The sequence below is a fragment of the Micropterus salmoides genome, unplaced genomic scaffold (genome assembly GCF_014851395.1).
Source record: "Micropterus salmoides isolate LMB-PRFRI ecotype aquatic unplaced genomic scaffold, ASM1485139v1 Ms_hic_scaffold_7, whole genome shotgun sequence".
Lineage (NCBI taxonomy): Eukaryota > Metazoa > Chordata > Actinopteri > Centrarchiformes > Centrarchidae > Micropterus > Micropterus salmoides.
In genome coordinates this window covers 21,716,769-21,739,166 of record NW_024044459.1, presented here as the reverse complement: position 1 = coordinate 21,739,166, position 22,398 = coordinate 21,716,769, and the positions used below count along the sequence as shown (strand labels likewise).

The following is a 22,398-nucleotide window of genomic DNA, read 5'->3' as shown; positions in this document are numbered from 1 at the left end:
TTGTTAAATGTCAACTTGACCAGCTGCAGAGATAATATAGCAAGTTTTTTTTATAATATAGCAAGATGGACAATCCACACATCTCACTTTCTCGCTGCAGTGTCCGCTCGCAAGGGTGAATAAATACTTGCGAATATTTATTCCTGTTGCCTTAATTATGGAAGTGCACTTTACTAACTCTTGAAGCTGAAGACGCGTAGCTATTCTTAACGATTTGTGTTTTTTTAAACTAAAATTAAAATATGTTACTGGCATAAACAGTAAACATATTAAAATATTCCAGTAGCACTTTATAATAAATACACACTGCTATATATGATGCAGAATTCATCATATATAAAGCATTGTTCATACATTAATACACATTAGTAAGTCATTTATAAACATAGTTATACATGTTGTATTCTTTATTAATAAGCTAATCTATAATGTACTATTAAGCATTTACAAATGAAATTTAAAGGCAATTGATAATCTCTAAAAATTTGTTTAATACAGTATTTCATGATTAATTCAGGTAGTTACAAAGCATTTACTAGTTGTTAGTTAAGTACTTTGTGTGACCTCATCTAAAGTATGGACTACCTATGCCTTACAAAGCATTTACAAATGATATTGTAACACAAGTATCAGTTATCTTCTGAATAGAAAAAGGAAACGGACACAACACAAAGTGATACAGAACATATTATTTATTACAAAATGCCTTTCAGCCATTCGTTCATAAAAAAACCAGAGAGAGAAACAAAGAGAGACCGTTGCTGCATAAACTGTACAACTGTTGGTATAAAATGAACCATGTACAATCCAACCCATTCTCACTCAAGTTGTCACATATGGACCAATAGTTAAAACTCCTTGTTGTCACTTTATAACACACTTGGGAGCCCCTTAGCATCATAGTTCAACGTACTGGGGAAAGCCCTGTAGCATAGTTTTTGAATGCTAAAGACAGGTGTAGAATATTTAACACTAGTGTAGCACTTCAGCTAACTTCCCAACCTAGGTCCTGAATAGTAGTGTAGTGGAAAGAAATAAACTGTGTGTGATTAAAGAACAGTGGGCAGGTGTATTACAGTGCCTTTAACACTCTCATAGTGCACCAGCCATATTTGAAACAATTCCCAAAATAAGAAGAGCTCTTTCATAAAAAATACAATTTAAAAAGTGTCCAGTGTCTTTCAGTTATTTGTATCTCTACCTGGGCAGGATAATGCATGTGTGGTAGATCTTTCTTATCTGCCAGTGTCCTGTAATCTGATGTGTCAGTCCTGTTGTTGAATGGGATTGGAAGCAGCTGGTTTGATCTCATCATACAGGGTGCATCATCTCTGGAACTGGCTTGCCATCTGCATCCAATGAAGAGTTGACCTCCAAGCTACTATTCAGGGTCTCAAAAACCAGTGTGCACGTATAGTACAGAATAAATCAGATAAATCATCACAATCAGTGTTCTTCAAATGATCTCATCCCATTTGTCAAAACTCAGTATCATCACCCTGTTGTCTAGGGATTCTTCTTAAATTTGTTGTACCAAAGATTTATAACTTTATCAGGTAGCATTTAAGCAAGACATTACTACTATAAATTGATTAAATTTCTCCATCTCTTAGCAATACATTACATTAAATTACAACCATAAAATACTTAACAGAGTTTAGACATTTTAGGCAAGGAAATTAAATTTAACATGTATTTTCATAAATACCGTAAATAAAAATAACTCTGAAGTTACTAAAAGTGCTTACACATCCAAAAGTACCTCCAGAGATTAGTTTGAAACCACGTCAAACAGTTCACAACATCCTCTGACTGCTTTTAACCTACAGTATATGGTTTTAACCCACCCATTTAAGCAAGCATCACGCTACACTTTTAGCTGTCTCCTAAAGGTTACAAACATTACTCACCAGAGTTTCCAGGAATAAAAAAAAACTCATTTGGCAAATTACGCTTAAGACCCACTTCTGGGCCCGTGTGATCTTGTTTTCCCAACTGTGTCTTGGCCTGCTTCTCTCTGTTCTTCCTCGGTGCAGTCTGGCGCTAAAGCCAGCGCGCACTGCAGAGAGATTACTGGATGCGCCAAGGGTCAAGGTAGCGCTACTGCTTTAAGGCCCATATTTTTTATGTGGGCTACAGTCTATGGTTAAGAGACATAGTTGAGATGGGCAGCTTGACCAGAAACTGGACTTTCTCTTGTTTCCTGTGTTAAACAAAAAGTCAATATTGAGTTTTTTTTTTAAATTCGTTTGCGTATGGAACGCAAGTAACGTTCCGTGTTAAAACGTTATTCACTAGTTTTATTTTGAAAGTCTACGCGGACGTTGCGTATTTATTGTTGCTATCTTGACCGCCAAGATGTCCAAAAACTACGCTAAAGGGGTGTTAACCCAGGCCGTTAAAAAGCTGAGACTTAAAAAGCCTAACTGAAACTTTTTTCAGATACGGTACCGATCCTGTAACGGTGAGGCTTTTCCATGCCACCAGTAACGTTAGCTGGGGCATCTTTCGTGTAGTGTTAGTAGCATCCTTTGGGCTTTGCCACTTGTAGATTTACGAGTTATGGTGAGATTATATTCTTCCTAGGGAAAGTATCAAAAAACAGGCAGATCTTTTATTGTGGCCAGCCTAAGGCACACCTATACCCATGCTGTCTGATCAGCATCATGATATGCCACACCTGTGACGTGGATGGATTATCTCAGCAAAGGAGAAGTGCTCACTAACACGGATTTTGACAGATTTGTGAACAATATTTGAGAGAAATAGGCATTTTGTGTACATAGAGAATGTCTTAAATCTTTGAGTTCAGCTCATGATGAATGGGGGTAAAAACAAAAGTTTTGTGTTTGTTTATATCCATTGCGTTTATAATTTTGTTCAGTGTACAAGATCTGTTGTGAATAGGGTGAATGCGGAGATGGCTTGGACTGACGTTAGATTCCTGGCCTGAATTATTATACCAGTCCAGTAGTGTTGTAGTCAAGACCACCCAAACCGAGACCGAGACAAGACCAAGACTTTTAGGGGCTGAGAGCAGTCGAGACCAAGACCGAGAGGGTGAGACCGAGTCAAGACCAAGACCAGTTCCCTGCAATGCATGGTACGCAATAAAATGTGGAATGAGATCATAGGTGCTTCACAAATTGATCTGAAAGATCTACATTCCCATTAAAATACCCACATACAAACACTAAGAGCTGAATTCAACGTAGTGAATTCAGTGACTTACTGAAGAAGTCCTTTGGATGAGGGACGAAACGTCTTCCAGTATCTTCAACCAAGTCCAGTTGCCCTTGATTTTAACCTTCGTTGGATAACTATGACCTGGATGACTGAGAATCTTCATAGACAACGTAGGCATCGCAGGGAGGGGTGACAGTCGTTAATAAGGGTTGTTGGTTGCAATCAAAGTTAGGATGTTAAAAAATCAGACAATGCGAAAGCAATTTATTGATATTCCCAAAGTTATGGTCTTGACTGGTCTTGAAATAAAATCCCGAGTCCTCAATGTCCGAGGCTGAGACAAGACCGAGTAGAAATGCGGTCGAGACCGAGACAAGACCAAGACGATCAAAAAGTAGTTTTAAGACTGGTCTTAAGACCAACACCGGTCTCGAGCACTACAACACTACAGTCCATTGAGTGATGTGTTTGTTTATATCCATTTATGTAAGTGTTTGATCATGCAATCCGTGTGTACTCTATTGTTAAATCTACCCTGCTTGTGTGAAGTCAGGGCTTGGTATGACCAGCAGACTTTGCATGTCAGTCAACAGCAGCCATTTGTCAATATCAATGATTTTCTCTTTGTTTCTCCTTCAGGAGTGACAGGGGGACGGAGGTCATTACAGGATCAAAATGGTGTTTGGCTGTTTCATGGCCACTCTATAAAAACATATATGAGACTTGGGTGCACAGAGGTATGATGTTGTACATCAGTCTTAGTTCTCTCTGTCTGCTTTCAGACTTTGAGAAAAGGCTTACTTATATTGACATTGAGTGATTGGATTTGTCCTGGATAGCAGAGCTGGTGTTTGTTTGATCTTCTGACTTCAGAAAGCAAGAACTGAGTAAAAGAAAGGAATTAAACTTTTGTGGAGCTGGTGAGAGAGGTCACAAGCATCTCTGTGATAGCATGAAGGTGAACGATGCCCAAGTGACTCCTAACTGGCGTGTTGGCATTGAGTTGTGAACAAGGCTGTCGTAGTATGTGTGGCTGGACAAATACACATGTACACAAACAAGGCAGTTTCGGATGTTAGCAGCGGTATTTGTAGCTGGGTTTTGTGTGTGTGTGTGAGGGAGAGGGAGTGTATTGAAGAGTTCCAACCCCTGAGGAGTCATGTCTAGTGTTAGGAGTCTGCCCTTTCGCTAATTAGCCTGAAACATCTGCCCAGACGGCTGCCAGAGGACAGTTATAATGGGGGAAGTGGAAAACTCACATCCACCAACACTTGCATACAAGCAAACAACATCGGCATATGCATATATAAATTATTTTATACCCTCAATCACATTGACCAATTAAGGTGTTTGAACACATTTTCTCATATTCATGTTCAAAAACAATTTTTCCCCATAATGTGAATGTTGTCTAAAAGCTTAATGAGCACCAAGGGAATGGAACAGATAGGACAGTAAGATAGAAAGACAAACAGGCAGAGAAATGGAGAACTGAAAAAAGGATTGCCAAACCTCTTGCCTTTCTTCTCTCTCTTTCCTTTCTCCCTCCTTCATTACTAGTTGTTTCTCCCTTTGCAATGCTCCAATAGATGGAGAGACAGAAACAGCAAGACGGGCAAAAGAGATTAATAACCCCCAGTATTCTAAGGATTCCTATTGTTTTGTTTTCAGCTGTGTCCTTATGCAAAGTAAAGTCGGAGGGAATAAGCAGAAGTACAGACTAGCACAGATGCTAACAGAAAAGAAAAATTATGGCAAAAATCTTGTTTTGCATCTCTCTCCATCATTCTCCTTCCTGCCTTACTCCTTGTCTTTGTCGCAACAGTGTTTCCTGTGGACAGAGTGTTTTACGGCAGCCGTCGGTGTTATAATGATGAATCTTTATGGAGACTCTGTGGGAGATTAAACCACTATTAGCCACGCTCCGTCACCCTCTCCAGCTGTTGCCTTTTGTTTACGGCTAAAAAGTGTTTTATGACACACGGTGCTATAGTCACCTAGACAATTATAGCTAATGATATACGAGTGGCACTGTATTTTTTAAACCAGGAGTGGGAGGAGGAGGTGGAGAGAGGGGGGAGAGGAAAGGAGCGGGTGCAGAGTAAGAAGTGAGCAATTAAAGGAGAGCAGAGATGATGGGTTGAGAGGTGAGGCATGTGAAATGATAAGAGAACAAAATTAAAGGGTAGGGTGGGATAAGGAGGGGGAAACTGAGAGACGAAAGAGATGAGAGTGTTTTGGACAGAAGAAAGTCAGCAGCTGAAGCCTCATCCTTGTTCAGAAGTAAATGACACAGATGGAGTCCTATGCCTTGAAATGGTTTTGCAAAGAGAGAGACAGGTAAAGGATAAGAGACAAGAAAGAGAGTGGATAATAAATGATGATAGAAAATTATGAGTACTATTTGGTTTGAGTTAGCAGAGAAAGTGCTGCACAAAAACAAATCTACACAAATCTATGTTTTTTTTGTAGGTTCTTGCTGGCGCTGCTATTCTTTAGAAATGTATCCTTTGTTTATCATTGAGTGATAGTGTGCTTACTTCATGTACCTTGTGTCCAGTTTTTGCACTCAGTACTCACTGTAAGTTGCTCTTCTCAAAATGTGTGCTTCGCTCATATGTATTTATTTTGCGTGTAGGAAAAAGAGGAGACATGAGGTGAAGGGTGGGGTTAGGAGAAGATAAGAGCAACGTGATATATGTCATCCTCATGCTGGTCAGAGAAAATAATTGAAAGGGAATGTTAGACACTAACAGATTTACTGATAACAGGGGAGGAAAGGGCCACTTGAACAAGCAGCTACAAAGAGAGCTAAAAGAGGCTGCTGCAGCTACTATAAAAGATAGCAGGTGTGTCTGGAGCTCCATATGTGTTGCAGTTGCTCTCTCTATCATCTAGGCAGCATCATTACAAAGTGTCCCTACTGCAGTGTTTTAACAGTTGTGTAGTTATTGGTTAAGAGTTTACATATAAATATTTAAGTTGCACCATTAACAATTCATTGTTGTTTTCCTGTGCTGAAACATGCCATTTTGAAGCAGTGCATTTGTGTGTGTTTGTGTGTGTGTGCATGTGTGCGTGTGTGTGTGTAGAAGAATATGAATTCTCCTTTTTTTCTAATACTGCAGTCCTTGATATCAATGCAAGTTACTTCTGAATTACAGTTTAAACTTTATTTATTCTCAGTCAATTAAAGTGATAGTGGTTATTTATATAATGTTTGCATCACAGAGAAATATTTACACATTGCTCACATTAAAGTTAAATGATCCATTTTTTAAGTCATTTTTTAAGTCTTTAAGGTAAACAAGCAGTCATTAGGTGAAAGAATGAGGACAGACAGTTCAACTGCAGTATATGGAGGTCCCCTCTTGGATAGGTAGATCTAAGTGACCTATTCACAGTTTTCCGTCTTCATAAGTCACCTATTCAGGGCGAACGCTCCCTTGGAGGGCAAAAAAGATGTTATTTTGCACTGCCTACCTATCAGGAAGCAAGAGATACACTATTACTTTAAGTTTGTTACTTTTTGCGTTGCTAAAAATCTGGATGGTTGTTGTGCTTTCAGATGCACTAATCGAGGAGGAGACAAGCCTGGACTGTGTTAGGTGGGGGATTCCCCACAATGTAAACGCAAACATTACCGCAGTTGAGCAGCGACAGGTACTTGGCGGTTTTTAACGGTGGAAATACGGCTGCGGGTGCTGTTTATGGATCACAAGTGTCCGACACTTGCAGTTTGTTTTTCTTAAGTTGAGAGGCGATCCAATTGAAATTTAACTGCTTTTGTGGCATCTCCACGGTGGAGTCTCGCTGTGAGCCGCTATGGTGGTCTATTGTGTTGCCCTCAGGGTCACTGCGCATGTCACGTGGCTGAAAACTATGAATTGGCAATTTCTTTAAAAAAAATTGAAAAGCACATTTGCAGCAATATTATGTGAAAAAAGTTAAAAGTAATTTTTATATTATATTTATTTTACTTCAAAATGACCAGGAACACAGGTCCACACTTGGCGGTTTACACTGACAGTGCACTGTTGGTAAGGTAGGAGTGTGTGTGTGTGTGTGTGTGTGTGTGTGTGTGTGTGTGTGCCCAATGGACAGAGGCAAGGACAGAGAGAAAGAGAGTGAAGTGAGTCCACTCTGAAATTTGTCTTATCTGTGTAAATTAGTGAGACAATGCCTAATGTTGAGAGTTGAAAGTGTGTGTTTGTGAGTATTCTGTCGCACACAAGCAATCTTTGCCACATTTGCATGTGTTTGAAAAGGTTTTTGAATGATACCTTGAGCACCTTTGATACACGTTTCTTTTTTTCAAATCACTTATTCCAAGCTTCACACTGGGTTTCAGCCCTGCACATTTCCATAATGTTCTTTTTCATAATGTTCACACTTCAGATACCATGCATCACATTATCTGAGCCAGAAAATATCTTTAAATGTGACAATAAGAGGTTTCTTTTTCTTTAAAACATAAGAGAAACAGGCTACTTGTCTCCTAATGCCGTTCCCTTGTTTTGACCAGTCATATATGTGTTTTGTTGTGTTGCAGGTGATGGAGACCAACCTGGTGGCCTTCGATTGTCACTGGATCCTGATTAATGAGGTGAGTGCCATGGAAATGATTTATGGATCACGTACTGGATGTGCCTTCAGCTCACCTTACTGTTTTAATTATCCTGGGGATTTATGTTTTTTAGATCCAGAACACCATCTAATCTCTTTATTGTCTTGGTTGTTTAAAGGAGACAGGATAGCTCAAAAAAGTTTTTTAATCCTTTTGTCTCACATTAATTCATCCAATAACACCCAAAAACAATACAGTAAAGATTTTATATTTTTTTATACTCGCCACTTATTTGGGATGGAGCCGCTGTGTGTGAACAAAAGTTTCAGAGTTGATAATAACGACCTTGGAAGAATTCCTTTGGATGAGCGTATATTCCCAGGTTCGAAATCAGTATTAGTACTTACATTTTTTTCTTTCTGGATTAATGGAGCAGACGAGCACTGACAGTCCACAAAGTCACTCTCTTGCTCCTCAAGAGTGTACAGCTTTTATCCTGTGATTTTTCTCTCATCCATATTCACAATCACTAATCAGAGTGACTACTGGTAATAAGAGAAACATAATTAAACTTTAATATTAGCTGTAATTTCACATTAATTTTGATTAGGAATACATCTTTGATCTTGCGACACAAGAAGTGCCTTTTACAGAACCATCATGATCAGATTAATTTTTGTGTGTACATGTGTGTACACTGCTAGCTAATGCAGCGTGTCTTTGTAGCCTCGGGCATTATAGTGAACTGCCAGGGCACCGCAGGGGGTCCATGCTGCCATACATTCATACAGCAGCAAGTGAACAAACACAACCAGACGTACTGGAAGAAGAGCAAAAAACAACATTTACTTTAGGAACGATGGAAAATCTAATTTGGTACAAAAGAAGAAAATATACTTGGCTGCTTTAGTATACTATAGTTTCTCTCTGTTCCATTTTCTAGTCATAAACTGTAATGCTGCTATATGCTACAAGGCTCGGCAGTCTTATTACTTGCTCAGTTATGCAAAGAAAGTATTTCTTTTTGAACCAAATGCTGCAGGGACAACCAATCATTATTTTCTGATGTTCGCTTTTAGAGTGTCAGTCTTGCAATATTAAGGTTATGTTTTTTCATATTTGATATGGATGAGAGGCTGCAGTAACATTGTCACAACCCCTTCACGTACCTCAGAGAACCTCTGAGTATTGTTTTTGCATTTTCTCAAATGCTAATACTTCTAGGGAGTGAGGGAAAAGAATGAGCCTCGCCGCTACACTTAAATGAAGATGGCAGACTTATCAGGGGTACAAATGTGGATAAATCTGTTCCCAAAAACCACTCTGTATTAGTTACTGACGTCACGTTTTTGCCACTTAAATGCGTCTCCTCTGCAAATTTAAATAGATGGCATACTATAACATGCATTTCATAATGTAACACTAGAGACTTTACTGTGGTCTTGCACTTTCCTGACAGACTGTCTTGGTACATGTTGTTTGGCAGATGGCCATGTCAAGCAGCCTACTGGGCAGTCTGTCATTACTTGACTGCCTGGTAGGCACATCTAGCTGTCTAATAGACTGTGTTCATATTGTTTTGCATCTTGTCAAGCATCTGGTATTGTCATTCTTCAGGCTTCCTGACAGCGACCTGCTCTTTGCTTAGCTTTCCGGTAGGTACGTGTCATTCTGCAGCCAGCGTGTATCTCTAGCAGCATGTAGCCTGTAACACTTTGTACCTGCTGCCTTTGAGGAATCAGTGGTGAAATGTAGTCTGGCAGACCAGTGCTCCCTCAGTTGTTTTAGCAATGGCATAATATCACTCAGGAATGTTTTCTTAATGTTATTATAGGTATAGATGTGTTTCTTTCTTGTTTCATATGAGGTTTTCTAATTTCATACAATCGCAAATGAGAAAAAGATTTCTGACAGTCTGGTAGTCACTTGCAGTTAGCTCCTTGCAAAAAGAGAGCTGTTTGCAGTTGACCTCTCCTAAACGGGGAACAAAAGGCTCCCAGGTAAAAGTAGAAGCTGGTGGTGTTAATGTTAGAAATGTTGTTAATGTATTCCAGTCAAATCAATTAGTTTATCTCTACACTTTCAGTCTCAAATGCCCCACCCCTCTGACACATACAGTACTTAAGCCCCATTACACAAAAGTGTTGACTACAGGCATGATGCTCTCAGGCTCTATCTCACGCTCTCTTGCTTCTCAAACAAAGGTCACGCTGCATTTTAAGTTGTCATTGAAAAAATGCTGCAAGAATCGAGCAAAGTGAGTATGGTGGGAGGAGAGCAGATTGGGCAATAGGCTTAACAGAGAGGCTAAATTCTCTTATCTCTCTGATCTTGGGCTACCTGTACACATGCTATGGCACTTTATGAAAATGTAGACATTCCAGTTGGCATTCAGATACCTCCACCGTTTCATTACCCAAAAACTGTAACGTGAAAACAGAACAGACTGCTGATTGGTCAGAGAGAATCGTCACTATTCACTGCATCATCATTGCTGCACCAGACAGAGGCCAGTAACAGAAAGTTTTATTTTTTTACAGTTTTCGTATGGAATTTCATCACTAAATCCACTTCTGAGAAGTTTTGAGGTGAAATCAGCTGTGTAGATTTCGAATATTGACAGTTTTACGAGAAGTGATGGCGGAAAAAAAATGTGATGAATATTGTCGGAGTTGAGGAGCTCCGCAAGTGGCTGCGGGGGAAGCCTGCGCCAACCCGCGGGAGGAGCGTGTGAGGCCGGCCAGCCGCCTGCTCACAGAGCCCTCTGCTCCCGCCGTCACACAGACCGCTGCAGCAACAACGGCAGAGGAAAACACAGCTGGAAGGTTTTCATACCGCTCATGTTTTTACATTGTGAGTAATTTTGAAACGTTTTAACTTAAAAAAGAGAAGCTGTGTGGATCGCTGGTGTGTGTGTTGCATTGAACATTACGTCGCGGCAGCTGTATGTGGCGTCGCTATGACGACAAGTTACGAACTATCTCTGGGTACTGCAATGGAAAACAGAGCAGGGCCGAGGAGAGTCGAGTCTATCGATTCGCACTATTGTAGCATTTTTCAGAAAGGCAGCATAGATCGTCAGAACACCGGCAACAGTTCAACCGTTAGTACTGATGGTAAGATGTGGAACAATGATGTTGTGGACTTGTGAGTAACTTATACCATCTGCTAGTTACGGTCGCAGTCTGAAGCGGCTTTGATTTGGACTCCACCTTGTTTCTTACGACCCGCCCTTCTCTGCTTCTGATTGGCTAATAATCCTTACCTGGGAACTGCGCATGTGCAACTCCCAACAAAGATTTTGTACAAGTAAGATGCATCACTCTGTCGCTCAAGACCGGAGCGTTCAACACGTAGGGTGAAAAGAGGAGCTGCAGTATGAGAAAAATATGGTGTTTTTTGAAAATTAAACCATGTAAACCTGTTCTGGAACTACCTCTAATTAAGATTTTGAACCTGAAAATGAGCATAATACCACCTCTTTAAGGTGGAAGAAATAGCAGATGTCCTGAAGCAAAAAATGTACAGTTTCATAAACTTAACTGAAATCTGCTGGTGATTTCTACCAATGGTAAACTGAGTTCTATGCGAGCACTTCAGATAAAATTTTCCCTAATCATTTTAAGACGATAGTAATCATTTCATTTAGACATAGAAAACGTGTTCCATTACTGTGTCTGTAGTAATAGGAAAGTGCAATAATCGGGTTAGAATATGAATGTATGCTTATGCTTAGGCGCTTAGGGCATTCATAGGAAGCCATACTTGATTGGACTCCATCTTTCACGTTGGCATCATTCTTTTTAAACTCTAAACCGCACTTAAAAAATGCCTTTAAAATAATTTAAAGAAAAGTTTTATACCCCTCTTTTTAATGATGCAATGTCCTAATTCTGATTATCTGACTGTTCAGATGTAGACACAATATTCCCACCATGAGCTAAGTGAAATCCTCTAGCAGAGTGTTTAAAATGGATGAGCGGCTACAATATTTTGTCATACATAATGTCTCCTAGTACTGGTTCTCTGGAGTATGAACATTCCTATGTGTGAAAGTACGCTCCCTCCCTGTGGTTTATTATGGATGAGGGGGTACTGTATGGTTGTCATAACTCTGCTTTATCTACAGCCAGCAGTCAGACAGCCCCACTGAGGGGGAGTTCACAGTTCATAATTGATCATCCTTCCTCTCCCCATCTCCTTCGTTCTGCTCAGGATGAGAGGATGAGGAGTAGGAGGAGGAGGAGGAGGAGGAGAAATAAAAAGGGGCCCTCATGGCTTCGATTTCTCTCTGTCTTTCTCTTACGTTTGGAGGATAACTCTACTATTGACCTTACTCTTTCTGAATCGCTCCATAGTCCTTCATTTTCTGCCATGCTATTACAAACTTGATCTTCCCTGTTGCCGTTCACACTTTCTGTTTTTCATTATTCTCTCTCTCTCTCTCTTCATTCATTTCTGCCTTTCTGTCTGTCAAGGGAACAATCGCATGGTAATGAGATGGGAAGAAATTAGGCTTTTCTGTCATTTTGGCTCTTAACATATCACTGCATGATATCCCATGAAAGCCACGTAACTGTAATGTGGGGGATTTTCATGCTTTGAATTGAATTTGAAGGATGATATGTCTTCTACAGTTTAAGAACATTTTACAAACCTTTGGTTAATGAAACAATATTAAAACCCATTGTTCAAACTCCAAAAAATGTGTGGTGGACAGTGTGAGTCACTGTTCTTGGAAACATGTTGAAGATACAAAGTGACAGCAATTATAGGCTGCAATCTAATCTAAGATAAAGAGCATTCTTATTTACAGCTACAGAAGTGCCTCCAGAGGGAGAACGAGTTAACAGTTGTGCACAATGTGTGCACAGCTGGAAGTTGCCCAGTATGACTGCAGCCATATAAGACTACTGTTGTTGCTAACCGGCTTTCCTGGAGCTGTTGGATATTGTCTTGTTCAAGGCGTGTGACACTTCTCCTATCCAGATTTCCCTGCATGATCTAGGGATCTGAATCGGGAAACTTTTTAACCATGATTTTGTCTTCTGTTTTTGTTCTTCTGTAACAGCCGTGACATTTATTTAGCTTTTTCTACATAGCCCTGTAATCCATTTCCACGACAATGTACTGCCTCACTTCATGCACTTTTTCACTTTTTAATATGTTTGCACTCATTTTGGGAAATGTTTTCTCCATCGTCTTCTATACATTACATCTGCATCTCCACCTGATAGTATTTGAGGATGGAAAGCCGTGCCTATTTTAGGTGTATCTGAACATAAAACAGATGAAGATCACCCAGTCCATCTGTGTCCTAAAGCATGGTGAAAAAAGCACAGAAATGAGTCAAAGCTAGAGGAGACATTTTGGAGCAGGTGTAGGAAACTGCTAAAAAAGTGGAGGAGAGGGAAGATGGCAACTTGAATGAGATGTGCTTTTTCTAGATTTGTTTTGTTTTTTACTAGTTTGACCATTTGAATACGAGCAAAACAGAGGGATTCTGATAAGAAACAGGAGAACAAAGGCGCTGCAAGGGTGAGCGGAGGAGTAGGAGGAGCAGAAAGGTTCATCTACAGATAAGAAAAAGGGATTTGATGTCTCTACGACCAGACTCGGGGAGAGGGAGGAGTTGAGGGGAGAAAGGGCTTAGGATAAAGTGTAGAGGTCATGGAAGAAGTGCAAAGAATAATTGAGGATGAGGGATTTTGCTTTTGGCTTTTGACTCTCATTTTCAAATAAAACACTGAAGATGAAGATTTGATACTCTCGTGGAATAGACGGCATGAGAGAAAGGTGATGGGCTGAGGTTGATTTGGATACCGGCAGGCCAAACTTTCAAGTAAACAACTCGTAATTCACTCCAGATATGAGCTGTAGAGCATTTTGAACCTATGGTCTCAGGTATTTGGACTTGTTTCATAGAACTGGGGGCCACTCAACCATCCTCAGGACTGAATGACTTTGTAATTGATTGTTCACCTTGAAGAGGGGTTTCAATTGATGGGAATGGATTAGCAGTGATGCCACCTTCGTTCAAATGCTGATTAAGATCAATGATTGAATAGGTTATTGAAAATGATGTGGATATGATACTTAGTGAGTGTGATGAAAGCTTTTCTCAAGCTGCAATCAGCATTAATTATTTCATGCTTGTTTTGAAGGTCAAATAAAATTATTTGGTTAGATTTAATTTTAAAATGTTAATAGTGAGTTCAGTTGTTATTTATTCTGGGTTTTTAATGTTTTGATTGTAAGAAGCCCATGAAAGGGTTAAGAAAGTGAAATGTGAAAAAAGAGCATTTTGATAATATGAGGTGAATGTCAACTCTGCACCAGTACCTTCTCCCTGTGTGTGCTGATATGAAGAGCATGTGTGCGTGAGAGCATGTGTGATTTGATGTGTTTTTTTCATGTCAGTGTGTGTGTTTTTGCGTGTCACATTCATTTAGTCTCAGCAAAAGTCGGTTTGGTTTATCCCCAGAGACAGAGACGAAAAAGTCAAACAGAACGTGACAAGGGAAGAAAGATGGACAAACGCCTGTTGAGAGGACACATCTCAAAACGATCTTTTCCTTTTAAGTTTCAGCGTGTCTGTGTGTGTGTGTGTGTGTGTGTATTTTGGTATGCCTGCGCATTGGTGCATCTATATTTGTTTGAGTTTGATCCTTTGAGTGTGGTACTCTGGATAATTCTTCACTGCCGATGTTTCTTTGCATGCCCTTGACTGCCCGCTGTGAATCTTAATTCTCTTTTGGCCCACAGATCTGTCTTTTTAGCAGTTTTCAGCATTTTCTCTGTGTCCTGCATCTTTTTGTTGGCTTTGTAATTCAGTTCCCTTCAGAGTTTTTATGTAAGCAACTGTTTGGTATTTTTTTCACGTTTTACCCCCAAAAGCCAGCAAATAGACTCCATACTTGGACGGTTTAGAAAGTAGATACTTCAGAGCACAGGACATCCATATAAGGTTAAACCTGTTGGATTATTTAAATTCTTACTTGAGGCATAAAATCCCCTTTATTCTGTTTTTATTTTTTAATATTCTAAATCAGTTGTAGATCCAGAGCTCTTAGTTTACTGACTATATTTCAAGAAAATCAAACTAGATTTGACAGCAGAGGAAAAACGTGTAGAAACACACTCTTTGAACTGTCAGTGGTGCCTCTTTGAATCTCAAGTCTGACATATCATATTTAAAATGTTCATTTTAAATGAAACAGAATCAATTTAATTTCAAAAGCAAATGTATATTTGTGCATACAGAGGGAGGTCCATATATCAGCCTATTTAATGCAGATGAGTGCAGCTATACCAATGAAGCCTGTATAATACTATTTCTAATCCCCGTTGATCACATCCCATCAGGACTCAAAGGTCTTAATGAATGTTAATTACATTCAGATAAAATCCATTGAGATTAGTCAATGAACCGGTGGTACCTATAATATTACCCTTTTCGAAGATGAAGTGTGTGTGATGGCTTGTTTATGTGTATGCGTGCCCCATCCATCCTATCCAGCGGGCTGCCATGTGCAAATGTAGCTGAATCAAAAGGGTTTTGCCTGATCAAAAAGGCTTAAAAACAATCTCATAAAAACATATGCACGCATAAAGACAGATTTGTACATGAACTGCCATGTACACACAAGAGACACTGGAGCGCATACATACACACACACAATCACTGGACACACATTCAAATAAAGCAAGGGCTGTCTCGGTTGGTGGCAGCGTTACCTCCACCAGGGACGATAAACGTCAGTTCTCATCTTGTCACCATGACCCTCTGCATTTGCAGAGGATGGATGGAGATCCATGGATGGAGAGAGGGAGAGAGATTGTGTCCTAGGGCTAAAATTAGCAGTGATTCCTCCCCAAGGTTTTGCAAGGACATGCAGAGTATGTGCCAACACACATGTATGCACACAACAAGCAAGCGCACACACACACACACACACACACACACACACACACACACATGCCGTTTGCTCTCCTCTCTCCCTGCTTCCATCTGCTGACATGTATCTTTCGTATCTAATAACTATTACTGCAGATCATATAGACAGTGTTTTTTCCATGCACAATGTGGTGATAATGGGAAAAGTAGAGAATATAATACGAGCCTAAACCACTTAAAATATGTCTTTTGAGTATGAATTAGAAACATTTAGTTTTTACAGGGATAGATGTTGGAGGAATGCCACCAAACAATAATTATAAATGACATAATTAAACTGTTGATATTGATTTTCTCTTCTCTCTGTTACTCATTCCCCACTCTCTCCTTTTCTGAACCCTGATCATTCCTCCACCTGTCCCTACCACCATCATTCTCCTCTTTCCACCCTTTCAGGAGATCTCAGACTATGACATGCAGGAGCTAGTCATGAAGTCAATCGGTCGGCTGACGTTGGTGCGCCAGACATTCCCCATGCCCCAGAACACAACTCAGCGCTGTGTCAAACACAACCACAGGATTAACACTTCCCTTTGTGACCCTAAGAACCCCAAGGCTCAACAACTAGAGGTAAGTTGGTTTGGTGATTTGTCTGTCAGGCAGGTCAGTCATTTTCAACAAATCCAATTATGATACGGGTTTTCTGTTCAAAACAAGCTTCAGTGTCATACAGAAAGTAAGTGATACTGTAGCTGACAGCCACTAACAATTGTGTGTATTTAGTAGCTAAGAAGTGGTGTGGTGGTCAGCCATTTTTGAGATAAAAAGTAGGATATGGAAGAAATACAGCTGTAGAAAGCTTAGGGTTCAGAGTTGAATCAAATCAAACTACCTTTCACTCTCTGTATCTCAGATCCATGTATGGTTCAGTTCAGTTATTTGTCTCTTCAGATGACTCACTCTGCACTGCAGTTTATTTGAATTGACTATTCTAGAGAGTCGACATGCTAATTCACTTTTAATTTTAGAGTAAAAGTCTGAGTGCAAATATTTATCGCTGGAGTATACCCACAGTGAGCCAAAAAGCATCAGTCAATAACAACAGTGCAAGCCAAACGGGCAAAGCTACTGTAGGGAGTTGCTGTTTGGCCTGGTCTTTGACATTTTGTCCCCGTGCAGATTAATTATTTGGAGGGGTGATCAGAAAAAGAAAATAAACAATAAACAATGACTACAAAAGATTGGGTCGGCTATTTGTTTTAGTTGAAGCTGAGAGGTTTGTCCAGTGGGAATACACTCAATTGATGGCCATCTGCATTATTGGCCAACTTTGCCCCCTGTCAAAAAACAACCCCATAATCAACACAACACAGTGCACCAGAAGATCAGAAGATCAGATCAGAAGATCAGAAGGAGCTTTATTGCCAAGTAGTGTTTTACACATACGAGGAATTTGCTGTGGTGATAAGGTGCTACACATAGACAAACATACAGTCAACATAAATAAATGTAGAAATATAAATATGGAATGGAAGAACAACGTTGCAGATATATACATGTGCATTAATCTGGGTCTGTGCCGTGTAGAAGTAACGCAACGGAAGAGAATATTGTGTACATATAAATATATAAACTGACAACATAAAAATATACAACAACAAAGATCAACAATCAACAACAAATATGTGCGACGTGACACGAGATGAAACAGTATTTACATGTGCAGAGACATTTGTATCGTTTGCAAGGGGGAGTGTCAGTGGGGGACCCGGGCCTTGTTAATGAGGCTAGTTGCAGACGAGAGGTTTTGGTCCTGATGGACCGCAGCCTCCTGCCAGAGGGGAGAGTCTGAAACAGTTTGTGTCTGAGGTGGGAGGGGTCAGCTGCCTGAGTGCTCGAGGAGTACAGGTCCAGAGGAGAAGGAAGATTGCAGCCAATCACCTTCCCTGCAGAGCGAATGATGCGCTGCAGCCTGCCTTTGTCCCTGGCAGTGACAGCAGCGTACCAGATGGTGATGGAGGAGGTGAGGATGGACTCAATGATGGCGGTGTAGAAGTGCACCATCATTGACTGTGGCAGGCTGAACTTCTTCAGCTGCCGCAGGAAGTACATCCTCTGCTGGGCCTTCTTGGTGAGGGAGGTGATGTTCAGCTCCCACTTGAGGTCCTGGGAGATGATGGTGCCCAGGAAGCGGAAGGAGTCCACAGTGGTGACTGGGGAGTCACATAGGATGATGGGGGAGGGTGGGGCGGTGGGTGGCAGTGTAAAACTCTTATAAAGAAGAAAAACAGAGCTTGGTTTTTGGTGATATCACTCACACAGACATGTTAATTTGGAAAATACCCAAGCTATTTTTCTTCTCACATTTTCATGTTTTAACAGCTGATTGTCAGTCATTGTCACTGAATCTAAAATGTTTTTATATGAGCCAGAGTTAATTTCCTGTTCCTATCCTGTATAAGCTAATTAGCGTTGAATATGCACTTCTTGAAATTCAGAGACAAAAAAACAACACTTGACTTTGGCGCATCATACAGTGATAGAAAAACAGAGTCCTATAACCATCATGCATAGAGATGTACTGATGTGTCTGGTACATTATTGTCTTTGCATTTTATTTTAACAACACTCTCTGGGTTTTCACTTCAAAATATTCAAAACTCAAACTACTTATTTATATAAAAGCTACTCTGGTGCTCCATTTCTGTCTTGTAAAACTGCTCCTAGTGTTTTAGTTTAACATTTCAAAGAGTCTCCTGATCCAAATGCTTCACATGACACCAGGCTTGCTGATTTGACATTGTCACAGCTTGTGCCTGTGAGGTCTTTTACCTGCTACATTAATCATTTTGGGAAAGGTTGGCCCACACCATTATGTGTGTTTATCTTAGACCACACAATATATCTTATAGTATGGTCATGGAAAACACTGACAGTTTTTTTTTTCTTCTTCACTTTCACATTTTCTTTACTTAGTGTCTTTTTGGGGGGAGGGGATGGGGGTTTATACGTGCCTCAGGGCGGCAATATGTATGCAATTATTACCCCTTTTTGTGCGAATGTGAGTCATCAAGCTGCCATCAAATAGAGCGGAGAAAAGGAAACAGTCTCTTATTTATATGTCAAGACAAAAATATTAAATTGAATTAATGTGCTGTTGATTTATGTGGATGCATAAGACCCTAGGGTAACACATTTGATGAAAGTTAGAAATACATTGAACACAGAAGCGTGGTCTTAATGTGTATGTGGGTATCTCCCTTTTGAGTCCTAAGACAGTTTGGTTCTGGGCTTTTACCCACTGTAATCAGTGAATGGATGTACTACGTGTTTATTTGTTTAAATGAAATAAAGGGTTAGGGTATAATAAAACTTTAAAAATGCCTACAAGGTAAAACATCTGATAGATGTTTTGGGGAATTATCTAAAAGGCTAATTGAGGCATAGAGTAGGTTTGAGTCTCGCCACACAGTATGCAAAATACAGCGCCTCTGTAATGCAAAGACATTGTAACTCCTTAAGGCCCTGAAGCATTGAATAATGTACGGAAGTAAAGCTTGCCTTATGTGTTCTACTCTGAATCAAACACTACTCAAGTGTGAAAATCCATTATCAAGAATCAAGCCCTTAGAACGTATTTATTATTTCCAGTGGTATGTGTTGATTCTGCTGTGGAGGGCCAAGGGTGTGCAAGTGTTTATCCATGTGTGTGCATGTGAGTATAACTCATTTCAGTCAAGCACAATGGGTTTTTGTGTATCTGACAAAGTGAGAGTAAAAAACACTGAGCATGCACAGCTGAAACACGCTGTATGTTCAGTTTGACATTCTGTGTAGATGCATGTAGGGGTGAGGGAGTGGTTAAATTTGAGAAAGTGAAGAAACGAGGGATGGGAGAGAAAGAGTGAGAGAGACAGAGGAAGCAGATCAGCTCAGCGGTCAGAGAGTGGCCCAGAAGCCCAATTTCACACTGCACTGAAGCATATCAAGTCAGGCTGACCACACGCACACACACACACACACACACACACACACACACACACACACACACACACACCCCATCAACACACACACACACACACACACATACACACATAATGCTTGCTTGATCATTCAAGCTCCCCATAGAGCAGTATATTTTCAGTTTAAAAAGCCATAGGCACAGAGACAATGAGACAGAATGATAGACAGACAAAGTCAGCCTGTGAAAGACTAAGACAAAACGGGCAAGGATAGCTTGACACTAAGTTTTTTACTATTTCACATGTAACAAGGATCCTTAATTAAGAATTAATTAAACGTGTACATTCAAACATACTGTAAGAGCCATTTATAGGGTTTGTATGTTGGGTGCGGTACTCTTGTGGGCCAGTAGGTGGCTCCTGTCTGTTTTTGGGTCAAAGGTAATTTAGGTAGGAATCTTTGTACAGGTGACAGGTGTTGCTGGACGGAGGAGAGCACCTATAGTTTTTTGACCGCTTCACTCCGGCACGCTACACAGGGAAAGCCGTGCAAGTGTTGTGTGAAAACAGTGTAACATTCAGTGGATTGTTGTATTTACCTGAAGGCCATCATTGGTGAACAATAAAGTCAAAAGGAAACGGCAAGTGCAGGTAACATTGTTTCGTGTCACACTGGTGAGCTATGGCGGCTGGGCGAGCGCATCAATTGGATGCCTGTCTCTGCAACCCTCAGTGGCTTTAAGTATGGACTTAGTCACTACACATACATTTTTTTGTGTTCATCCGTTTAATGCTTTAGGGGAAAAGATGCACATTGCAGAAAAAATCAACATCAGTTTACAGTTTTTTTCAATTGCTAAGATGCAATGATCTAAACTGAAGCCACTTTTTCAAAACTCTTCACACAACATGCATCTTTTTCAAACAGTTAATCTCACCTCCAAAAGTCACTCAAACCACCAAAACACTTCATGCAAGTCTCAAAATAAACTCGTTCAACCAAAACACTGGCGACAATTCTCACTCAGAAAGCATAAAATGGTTGAACACTTCATAATCTGCATTTTTTCTACATGTATATTAGACATGTAAATATAAATATAAATATAAATATTGACAGATAGGTGTCATTTACACTGACGACGCAGGGGACAGGTCAGTAACAGAATGTCTCCATCACTTGTTGAAAGCTTTTGTTAAAAATGTTCTGAAAAACAGCTTGCAACAAGAAATGTTAAATAACAAATGAAACAATGGACAATAAGAAAACATGCAATCCAAGTGAAATATAGAAGAAAGAAATGCATTGTCTAAAAGCTGATTACTGCATTATATTCTATTAAATTTTTATATTTTGAATTGTCACCTGCCACCTTAATATTGTTTTCCTTCATATAAATAAAGACATTTCCTCCATTAATTGGTGCAGAAAATGTGTTCAGAATGCAGGAAATTAAGTGTTTAATGCTCAAAGTCATCACACCCCTTATCTGAGCCCTTATGTCACAAAGTGACGCAATCACCAAACTTTTTAAATGTTGAACTTGTTGTTCTGTATGAATGGTTAACAAATCAGAGACTAACTACAATGTAGAGCATTTTTCTTGCACAATAAATTAATGATATTAAATGCTATATAAATATTTATATATTTCTACATTTATTTATGTCGACTGTATGTTTGTTTACGTGTAGCACCTTATCACCACAGCAAATTCCTTGTATGTGTAAAACACTACTTGGCAATAAAGCTCCTTCTGATTCTGATGACTGAACAGGCAGGCTGTCCAAATAAAGTGTGACCTGTAAATATATTAATATCATAGAAACATTTTACTTTGTAGTATTTGATGTTATAATATTTACAAGTTTCACCTTGAGGATGTGGATAGTGCGGGGGTGGGGGTGGGGCGTACTGGCATCTATTTCTTTCCACTTCAAGCACTGAACATAACAGCTCTATTTTCTACTTATACATGTGAGTTAAGTACACTGCCTGCTATACACTGTAAGTGTATGATATTTAGTTATTTTCTGACACACACAACATTACAATGACAGTCTTGTACACTGAAATATTTTCTTTAATATTTGTCTCTGAAGGTTAATACATAAATCACAGTTGAAGAATGAAGCAAATATACATTTTTTGTTTTTATTGCAAAGATGCAAAATGACCTTTATCATTAACTGGCTTGTCAATAGAAATACTGGGATCATTTGCTTTCTGTGTGTGTGTATGTGTGTGTGTAGGGCGTGTACTTCTTTTTGATGTACGAAAGGCCTTGTTACTGCGCTAATGGTTTTTGCTTCGGTATTATTGTGTTCTTCTGTGTGATAATATGATATGCATCTGTTTGTGTGTGTGCATAGATTCTCATTAATATGGAGGAAAGAGGCATGGTACATCACGCAATAATCAATCACAAACTGGATAAACTCCTCTCCTAATACCCCCTTCCCCACTCCCCCGTCTTATTATGTGGTGCCAAAGATCTATCAATACATTTTAATTAATGCCATCCTTAAAGCTTTTCTTCTGTGTGAGTGTGTGTCTGTAGGTATGGTCGCTCATGTGCAAATATGATACAATTTGAGCCAAAAACTCCATAATGTTGGTTTAGAGAGAGGCAGACAGATTAAGAGACAGGCAGGTAGAGAAGAAAAGGTAAGCCACAAAGCACAGCTAGACATTTTTTTTCTTTTTGGATCAAAGTGCTGATAGATATGAATGCAAGTAAATAATTTCACTTTGAGCATTTCAGCACAAAAAGCTTTGACCTGTT

At 39.7% G+C, this 22,398-nt stretch overlaps 1 protein-coding gene across 3 annotated transcripts in view; it reads left to right on the top strand.

Annotated features, from left to right (window-relative positions):
• The window catches only part of grid2 (glutamate receptor, ionotropic, delta 2), a 600,398-nt gene that overhangs the window by 416,378 nt on the left and 161,622 nt on the right, over nucleotides 1–22,398 (top strand). For all 3 annotated transcript variants that reach the window (XM_038704208.1, XM_038704207.1, XM_038704209.1), the window contains exons 5-6: nucleotides 7,739–7,792; nucleotides 16,107–16,280. In XM_038704208.1, coding sequence (XP_038560136.1) covers nucleotides 7,739–7,792; nucleotides 16,107–16,280 — 228 coding nt within the window. The remainder of the gene's footprint in view (nucleotides 1–7,738; nucleotides 7,793–16,106; nucleotides 16,281–22,398) is intronic.